Source organism: Lepidothrix coronata, unplaced genomic scaffold (assembly GCF_001604755.1).
Source record: "Lepidothrix coronata isolate B3197 unplaced genomic scaffold, Lepidothrix_coronata-1.0 Scaffold10, whole genome shotgun sequence".
Lineage (NCBI taxonomy): Eukaryota > Metazoa > Chordata > Aves > Passeriformes > Pipridae > Lepidothrix > Lepidothrix coronata.
In genome coordinates, this window is record NW_016690190.1 from 1,195,972 (window position 1) to 1,206,309 (window position 10,338).

General features: G+C 42.2%; 1 protein-coding gene across 1 annotated transcript; it reads right to left on the reverse strand.

The window, feature by feature from the left end:
• Positions 1-292: 292 nt before the first annotated feature.
• Positions 293-9,881, reverse strand: HSP90B1 (heat shock protein 90 beta family member 1). Its single transcript, XM_017804669.1, has 18 exons — positions 9,732-9,881; positions 9,198-9,297; positions 8,462-8,603; positions 8,253-8,369; positions 7,536-7,867; positions 6,656-6,767; positions 5,878-5,994; positions 5,185-5,301; positions 4,352-4,489; positions 4,185-4,262; positions 4,030-4,095; positions 3,500-3,769; positions 3,022-3,267; positions 2,610-2,746; positions 2,130-2,208; positions 1,881-2,036; positions 1,237-1,335; positions 293-554 (listed from the first exon to the last, which is right to left on the reverse strand). The coding sequence occupies exons 1-18, from the start codon at positions 9,778-9,780 to the stop codon at positions 525-527; spliced, it is 2,385 nt and encodes a 794-aa protein (XP_017660158.1). The 5' UTR covers positions 9,781-9,881; the 3' UTR covers positions 293-524.
• Between the last annotated feature and the right edge of the window lie 457 nt (positions 9,882-10,338).

Genomic DNA, 10,338 nt, shown 5'->3' on the forward strand with positions numbered 1-10,338 from the left:
CAAGTTCTAATGCCATTTTTAAATGCCTTGTCTCAACTTTAAGATGGCAGTAGATACATAACTTGAATACTTTCTTCAACTAGCAAGTTCAGCACAGCTCTCAGATACCAGGTGTCTTTTGGCAAAGCAGCACAGCAGGCTTGTAAACACAAAACCCAACCATAGCCCTATGCTACACTCGTTGGTGTGGCTGTGCCAGCATGGAAAGGCACGAGGATTGCCAACTGCCCATCCCTTTATTTCTTTGTGCCAGCCCACAAGGTGAGCTTTCCATGTATAAATTTAAAGTTAGTGGTGTTTGGGAACATTTTATTTTGTACATGACAAGATTTTACACCAAGTCAGTTAAATAATACAAATTTACATTCATGAGGAATGTTTTTAGAAAAGTGAACTTAAAAAAAACCCCTCCTTTACCCTTAAACCCCATACCATCCCTCAACATTTTACAGTGGAAAAAACCAAAACAATCTAATTCACATTCCCTCTTAACCCCCCAATGCAGGACAGTAGTTGAGTGTAGTTTACAGTTCATCTTTCACATCTGTGGATTCCTGTCAAGACAAAGAAAGAATCAGTATATTGCTTTCTGAAAGTGGAAAAAGGTTACAAGAGCTGTTCCAGAGAACAGAAACTTTGTATTACTGTAATCACAGGTTATACTGCATCAAAGTTAAGTAGCTATAGTACAATAAGCATTCTCCTGTAGGAAATTACATCTCTGTAAGCTATAGATTTGCACTAGTCACAAGAGGTCATCTTGCAGGTCTTTTCCCAAGAAACTAAGGTATGGGAAGGGTTTAGCATATCCATCAAGACATCATTAAAACTGCAGCCATTAACTAAGTGAAGGCTGACTTCACATGATAGTTGAACTGTTTAGAAGCAATGCTGCTGTCTGTAGTCTTGCTACAAGTCTGTATTGTAAAAGCACTTGAAAAACTACATTCTTGCTGATCTTTGTTTTTGTCTGCAAGCTGTGGAAATATCACAGATAATCCAAAGCTTTTATCTCCTAAGCTTAATTTAGCTCCACCTTATCCAAGTGTCATCTTCTTACAATACAGTTTGATATGGAATTTGTGCTGCCTTTTTCCACCTCCCTCCAAGAAAAGCCTGGAAAACCTCACACTAAAATCTAGTGTCATGAACAAAGTGAACAAATTTATTTCCAGGAAGCACCACAGACAAAACTGCACATAAATATTGGCAAGAAAGTGTCAAACAAAACCCTACCTTCTGTGTTTCACTGTCTTCAGCATCGGCATCCACTTCCTCTTCATCTTGCTCTGCGTCCTCAGCTGCATCTTCAGGCTCTTCAGGTTCCTCTTCCACCTGTATGAGTGTCACAAGCAATTTGCTTTACTTGTTTAGGATGTTTTGCTAGTTGTGGACTAGCTAAATACAGGCTATGGAAATATCCTAACGTTTGTCCCAAGCTACCTGAAGGAGAAAGCAAGTTCTGTTTAGCACTGACCCACTGTCATGCCTTCTCCAGCAAAATACCCAGGATAAGTTCTTGCACAGCATTATGAGAGAACCCATATCACTTACATCCACTTAGAAATTTCTCCATTAAAGAGATAGGCACACATGCCTTTGATCCCTAATTTACTCCTGTAGAACCACCACTTAGCTAGGGACAGGACAACACTTGAGAAGCGTAACGAGGTAGCAGAATCTCAAGCAACTAGAAAGAAGAGGTGGGGAAGGGAAAACATGAGTAGGAAGTCCAGATTCATGGCTGGGCTTCTGGTGGCCCACTTACGTGGCAGGAAGCTGGATACATTTAACTGAATGCATGTGAATCAAGGAGCTGCACTTTTTAGATGTAGCAACAGTAAAGTCCATTATCAGCCCCAAGTTGAGGACAAACTAACCTTTGCATCCAGGTCAATATTTAAACTCAAACGAAGCATTCTTTCTATTCGGTCTCCATATTCCTTAGTGTCTGGCAACATATATCCTGATCTCAAAGTTGCAGTTTCAAACAATACCACTGCAAGATCTGAAACAGTTTTGTCATCTTCATTTTCCTAATGTGGAAGAATATGAAAAACCAAAACAGACCTGTTAATTAGGCTGTGTGCAGCCAAGTAGTCAATGTTTCACTACTGTTATTTATTTACCTTGACTCGCCTGAGCATGTCCTTGATCAGTGGATGCCTGGGGTTAATTTCAAATGTCTTCTTTTGGCTAGCATAGTAACTGAGAAAAAGAGAAGTCACATCACTAAGTTTTAAAGTACAGGACCCAACTACATCTTTAAACCCATGAACACTGGTGACAGTCACAGCAACAAGTATATTCCCCCCGTCCCACTTTAATACTAGCTTAATTCTAAAAACACTCAAGCTACTAAGTTCATCTTCTCTTGTCAACAAATGACAGATAGCAAATGTCACTGATGAGTCTTGCTCACCAGGCAGTTCTACATACTGAGCTTTGAATTAAAAAATGTAAGGCTATAATGGAGACTAACTTAGTTATAAGTGACCTTAAAAACACCAAGGATCATCTGAACCAGATGGAAGCTTGATATGGGCACAGCAAGCAAGGGAGGCCATCAACTGCATTTCATGTCTGCTGCTACATAACTGAAAGCTTACTTTGTGGATATATCCTTCCCAGTTTGGTAAGCTTGAGCCTTCATGATTCTTTCCATGTTACCAGACCATCCATACTGACTAGCCACAAGAGCACATGGAGACTGGGTTAAACGCTGAGATAGCACAGCTTTTTCAATCTGTAGGGAAGATAAGTGCCTTAATTTTCAGAGATAATAGCTTATACAGTAAATACAGTAAATAACTCTGAAATTTCGGTCACTTCAATATTTTGTGAAAAACATCTAAGATCATATTCTAACTCAGTATCTTTCTGAAATAAAGGTATTAAGCATGTTTATCCATAGAGATAGAGAAGCTACTGTCAAGTCCATGCTCAAATAATCTGCAAGGTGCATTGTAGCAAGTACAACAGCATTTAAAAATAACCACTACATGTAACAGAATAGTTTACCTTGTCTTTCAGAGCTTTGTCTTTCATCCAGTTTAGAAGTGGTTCGAATTCCTTTTCCAAGGCTTCCCGACTCTCCTTAGACTTTTCACTTTCTTCAAACTTAACTCCTTCTTTTGCTACATTCTGAAACCTCTTGCCATCAAACTCTGGCAAAGCCTGAATACAGTACTCATCTACAGGTTCAGTCAGATAGATCACTTCATAGCCCTTTTTCAGCAGACGTTCAACAAATGGTGAGGACTCAGCCTAAGAGGACAAAACACATAAGATTCCAGTTTAATTGCATTTGTATCAGCAGCTACTGAAACCTGTACAACTATTTAACAAATGTTGGTACAAGAAAAACTGAACTGCAGTAGCAACATAAGCATGGAGGCTCCAAATTTACAGCAAATACATAATTCACAATGTTCATAGTACTAAAACTAGAAGCTGTAATATTTTTTACCCCTTTCTTCTTTCTTTCACTCTCACATACCTCCTTTCTGCTGGCCCCTGCCATGAAGTAGATTTTATCTTGTTTCTCTTTCATTCTTTCCACATACTGATCAAGGCTTGTGAGGTTACTCTCATGATGAGAGGACTGGAAGCGAAGAAGTTTAGCCAGTCGTGTACGATTGGAGTGATCCTCAATAACACCAAGCTTTACATTAGTACCAAACTCTTTCCAGAATGTGTCATTGTATTTTTCCTCTGCAATTTTCTTGATCATATCAAGAGTTTTGCGAACAAGTTTCTTTCTGATCACCTAAAAAAAGCAGCATTATCGAGTTACAACAACAAGCATTTGGAAGAGCCCTCAATTCAACCCCACTAAAAAGAACGGATTCCAAACACTTTGTGTCTCTGATCTAAAGCAGACACAGGTATTTTGAGAACAGCAATGTGTGAATTTCCTGTAGTTTAATTTCACAGTCCTTATGTAACAAAATGAAACAAGCTGTTATTCTCCTAAGGCTTGCTACAGTCATGTGCTACAATGGAAGAAATTAAGATCATTTAGCTTACCTTTAACAATTTATGCTGCTGAAGTGTTTCACGGGATACATTCAAAGGAAGATCATCAGAATCCACCTAATTGAGGAAGCAAATTTTAAGTACACATGACAGCATTTAAAGATTAAAAAAAATAATCAAATGATAGTAGGACATTTAATACTTACAACACCCTTAACGAAGTTAAGATATTTGGGCATCATGTCATGGAAGTCATCAGTGATGAAGACTCTTCGAACATACAGCTGAATTAAAAGAGAAGACAGCAGCCACGTTACTTACTTAGCGACTTTTTGTTTACATGAAACCATGTCCACACACTTGCTTGTCCTACCTTAATGAAATCACTTTTTTTGGATCCATATTCATCAAACAGTCCACGTGGAGCAGAATTAGGTACAAACAAGATGGATTTGAAAGTTACTTCCCCTTCAGCAGTGAAGTGGATGTATGCCATCGGGTCATCATGTTCCTGTGGAGAGAAAATGCTTTTAAATGACATGGGGAAAATATCAGAGTTAATATATTTCCAGTAATAACCTTCGTTTGTCAAATAAATGCCATTATTTTGCAGCTAATCTACCTAACCATGCTTTGTTAGAATCTATCATGGAGACAAGAGTTTAAATTACAAGAGCCTAGTTACTCACAAAAATAACCTTCCTAAGGACCTACTAAGTTTTGTTATTTTTTAACAAGCCAATCACAAAAAGATAGCCAATAGCACAATAACCAATATAATATCATCAAAGCACAGTTAAGAGACTCCCAAGTTAACACATTACACTGTACTGACACAAAGACATTTCTAGAAAGCTGTACCTCCCTTTTTCTTCCACCATGTGCAACAAGCACCACCATTCAGACTAAATATAAGTTTTCCTGTTAACATTTAGACACACCAGCAAGCTTCACATAAGATGGACCATATTACTTCGCAAACCTAGGCCACTCAACACTTGGGTGTCAATACATCTTCTCCGGAAAAAAAGATTAACTCCAGACTGAGATGTTATAACCTTCCAGACTCCGCAATTCCGTCTACTGACAGCAACTAATTAATTCTTCAGAAACAGCCCATCCTATAAGCGTTCAGTTTTATTTACAAAGCAAGAGATACCAGAGCAAACCATTTGCTTTGGAATCATCTTGAGGCTCAGAGCTTACCTTGGAAAAGGTTTTGTAAAAAGCTTTGTATTCATCTTCTTCAACTTCTTTAGATGGTCTCTGCCAGATTGGTTTTATGTCATTCATTAGCTCCCAATCCCACACAGTCTTTTCAACCTAGGTAAGTAAACACCACACAGTATGAAGAGACTCATTCTTTACTTCAGCTTAGGTCAATTAAAGACACTCCACTGAAGCCAACACATAAAATAGCATGCAAAAAACACCAAATATGCTAATTTACAAAATTGTGCAATGGCCTTGATATTCTCTATCAAGTATATGCATTAGTGCAACATGTGGGAACAAATGTTTAGTCGACATTGTATTATGTTGTTCTATGTACATTTAACACATTCACTGAGTACCAGTATTTCTGTTCTACTGCCGCTCTGGAAAAAGCTTCCCAGCAGAGTATACTTAAACTAGTCAGTGTCAGCTTACTGAAGCCTGCTACCATTTCAAGCAGTTCACTCAAATACTTATAATTAGCTCTGTGACCACTGCCCCACAAGGCTCTTGTCAGTCATCTGCCTGACCTCAACCAAGTCTGTTTCATTTACAATCTACTATCCTGCCAAGACATCTCCACTTAAAAGGGACTGGTCCTTGAGAGCACACACTACTGAAATGCACCTCTGCAAAATCAGTGAACCATCTGAGTTCCAGAACCCCAAGTTTAACAAAGCTTACCTTCTTAGTTTTTGGTTTCTTTTCTTCCTCCTCTTCTTCAACTGCAGCTTCATCATCATCTGTTTCTTCTTTCTCCTTTGCTTCCTCCTCTTCAATGGGTTCTTCAACAGTCTCTGTCTAAAGAGACAACTGAAAGTGGGGATTTGAACACCTTGACTTCCTACCAGGTATGTTCTAGTATTCTCTCAAACAGCTTAATCTCTCACAGCACTAGTTAGATTTGTGCTATTTGTCTATTGCAAACTTTTCTCTATACTGTTTTGTTAAATTTTCATGAATACACACTTTCCTTCAACAAACTGGGAGATGACCATCCTCAAATTTAAGTTTTTCATAAAGCTAATCAGAAACTTGGTGGATTTTAAACTGGTGCTACAGCAAGAAAACATCAGAACAGGTCTAACATTTAAGACAATGCCCTGTTTTTAGGAGGACACCTACTATGACCCCATTTGAAAACTTAAAGCTTCCATCTACCAAACAAAGCCAGTGGAATAACAATCCTTCCTAGTAATCAGCAGTCTTTTTCCTTTGATAAAGTTCTTTGAGTCAGAATAAAACCAAGTTCCTTTAAAATTTGTGATTTTAGCAACAGACCAATTTTTGGAGAGAAACTAAGTAGTAAAATACGAGCCAGAAGAGTCAGGAACAGAAGAATTTTGGAAATTAGACAAGTAGCAGCTCTCTGACATGTCGTCACCCTTCCTGAAAGATCTGGCCAGACAGCTGTCACAACCCAAGCTCATACTGTGCAAGGCTCAGTTAAATGCTGCCTTACCTTGCTGCTCCACACGTAGATGGGGAAGTTTATGAACTGTGAGTATTTCTTTACAAGATTTTTCACAGTATCCAGCTCAAGATAATCAGATGCTTCCTCCTTTAAGACAAGGCTAAAGAAAATAAAAAAATCCTTCAGTTTAAGTGCCAGACAAGTATTTTGACGTAGTTTTATAGAAGATGCATATTCCTGTGGCAGCTATAGCAATTCAGATTTATGCAAGTCAGCTTTAATAAGTTCAGCTCAAAGAATCCCTTAAAAAATATAATCCCTTCTGAACTACTCCAATGACAAAGGGCTATTGTTTTCATCACTTGAGGCAGAACACAGTATCCAAAAGTCTACAGGAAAACCTTAAATCATATTGGTACTCATCAGGATCTTGATGCGCTTTCACGGGCTTTGCTTGGAACTAGAGCAACAAGACCAACTTTTTCATGCTAAGTGCCTTCTCCAGGAAAACAGCCTCTAAACCCAGACCAAGTAAATGTATCTGCTCATGAAAGCAATGAAAATAGGACTGTCAATCTACCCCTAATTTGAAATTTGCATCAGGCCAGTCTCACTGGTATATAAATAGCAGCCAGTTTCCAAGACAAAGGTCTACAGTCACTGTGTAGGTTTTGCCAGTTGTGTTGAGGAACTGAATGAGCCTGCATGCAGCTGAACTGTCCAGAATTACTTGCTGACAGTTCTTAGGATGCGCATGGTTTTCTTATGTTGGATGCAGTTTACAATCTGTATGTTTCTATTAAACTCAATAAAGCTGTATTACAAGAATCAAATACTATGAGTCACAATGCTGAAGTCACTTGCACATTTTAATAAGAAAACTGTATCCACACAACTTATTTTAAATCCAAAGAAACTTAGTACTTACGTTATGGTTGTGCCACGTCCCAAAGTGTTCCCTCTGGGGTCATCAATCACAGAGAATTCATTTGAATCTGACTCCCAAATATGTTGAGTGTCATTGTTGTGTTTTGATGTGACAATAACTCTGTCTGCTACTAAGAAAGCAGAATAAAAGCCAACACCAAACTGGCCAATTAACTCAGATGTTGACTGGCTATCATCCTGCATTTCAGTCATCTTGTTTAAGAATTCACTTGTACCAGACTTTGCAATGGTACCCAGGTTTTTAACCAATTCCTCCTTTGTCATGCCAATACCCGTATCTGTAACATGAAGCATGTTCTTCTCTTTATCACACTGAAAAAAAATAAAGAAAAATGCAGTTTGACTTCACTTTGAATCTTAATACATAACCCACTGCCCCCTAAAAATGGCTAACTGTATTACCCATTCAAATATGCCTGGCTACAATAAAAGGAATTTGCAGTAACTACAGAAATAAGAAAGATCCTCCCTTCCAAATATTCCAATACTTCAGTTACTCTTTATAAAATCAGAAATATATTTTCACCATTAAAACAAGAGTAGTCTTTGATAAATCTAATTACAAGGGTCTTGATGTGATCCTAGTCTGTATTTGCATCAGTATGAAGCCAAAACATTTAGATTTAATGATGGACCATCTTTTTATATTGCTCCCATCACTCCTCTGAAAGAGATGTTTGTATCTAACGCATCTTACCTTGATTTTGACTGTAAGTTCCTCATTACCAGCCAGAGCATTTTCATCAGTTAATGATATCAACCGTATCTTATCTAAGGCATCCGAAGCATTTGAAATAAGCTCCCTCAGGAAAATCTGAAATAGAAACCAGTAGTCAGGAATTCCAGAAGAGACACACACACACTCTCCTCCATGTTCTAACGTGATCCACTGATAAAGGCACTAACCTCTTTATTTTTATATAAAGAATTGATAATTAGCTTCATCATTCTGTTCACTTCTGCTTGAAATGCAAACTTCTCAGATTTTTCTCTGATTTCTTTGATCTGGGATGCATTTAGGCCATCTAATTGGATAGCTTCTTCCTCTCTGTTAGGACAACGAAAACCTGTCAAGCAGTCTCATCCACAAACAGCATCACTAATTTTATCATCAAGCAACAGCAGTAACAGCCTAGTTCAAACAACATGAAGACCCTTTGTCACTGATGTAGCCCAAAATTACATGATGAAATGACCTAAGTGCAAGAGCAGCTACCCTCAACTGCACAACCTTAACCTAGAACTGGAGTGAAAATTCATGACTGCAAGTGAGACATTTTCATAAAAAGAAGTCCAGGGAATAATTCAGATATGTTAAAGCCACTGCAATCCTCAGCATGCAGTGCACCTCACAGATGAGGTAGTTCATGGGCACACAGCTATTTCATTAGTAGGCGCTACACCGATGCCATTTATGACATGCAAGACTAAACTCCATGAACATACTGGGTTTTATATAGCTTATCGATATTGGACAAAACCAAGTTGAGCTTTCCTGAGCCCAAGTCCTCAGGGTCACTTCAGGATCTTTTCCAGAAGTATTTTCTTTCCCCCAGCTGACCAGATCTCTCTTTTGAACAGCAGTCCCTCCCCATTTCTGAGGCCTCAGGCATTACTGAGCACGAGTGCCCCGCGTACCAACCTCTGCACAACTTCATCATCAGTTCGAGACCCTTCTCTGCTTTTGCCCAAGTCATCTTCCACGGTCCCATCTACATCCACCTCCTCGGCTCTGACCGACACTGGGAAAACAAGGAAACCGATGCTCTGAGCCCCCGCACCGTCCAACTTCCCCGCTTACCCCTCCCCACGGCGTTCGGCTCTGCTCCGTCGTTCCACCACTCCCTCCCCCGGAAAGTTGAGCCCAGCTGGAGACACGGGAGATGGGCAGGGGCCGCCCCCTCGCTCCCTCCCCTTCGCCCCCGCCCGTGACGGCGCATGAGCCGCCCCGGCCCCCTCCCCCCGCCGCCCCAGCCCTGGGGACAGCCCGGCCCGGACAAGGGCTCGGCACCACTTCCCGTCCCCGCAGGGCAGAGCGCGGGGTCTCCCCTTCCCCCAGCGGCCTCCATCCCCCTCACCCCAGCGAGCGGGGGAAAGGGGCCCTGCTGGCCGGGACCCTGACACCCGCCCCCCCCTCCAACCCGTCAGAACCTTCTAGAAGCCCGCGGGCACTCACCGGCCAGGAGCAGCGCGCACGCCAGAGCGAGCCCCCACACAGACCTCATGGCGGCCGCGGTGACGAGCGAAGAAGCCGCGGTGACGAGCGAAGAGCTCCCGGCACCGCTCCGAGCCCGACCCGCGCTGCTGCCGCCGCCGCCGATGGCGCTGGAGCGGCCGCGGCCCTCCCCCTTCGCCTTATCAACCCCCGGGCGGGGGGCGCCGCGCTGCGCCCACCAATGGCTGCGCACCACGCCAAATACACAGCCAATGGGGAGCCTGGAAAGGCGGGGCCTGCGGTCGCCGCCGCCAATCGCGGCTTTCCATGTGCGGTTTCCTGCGGTCGGAGCGTGGCCGGCGCCCATTGGCCGGGCGGGGCGGCGCTGGGCCAATGGTGCGCGTGGGGGGGCGTGGCCCGGGCCGCAATGAATGGACCGCTGCGCCGAGCGGCGGGGCCACGTGGGGCGCGGCTGCCGGGAGCGACGGGCGCCGTGTCCACAGGGAACCCCTTCCGGGGACACGCGGGACGTTCGCCGGGGAGACGGGTGCTATGGCAACGGGAATTTCCGGTCGCGGCGGCACCCCCGGGTGCGAAAGAGGAGCGAAGGGTCATGGTTACGGCCGTA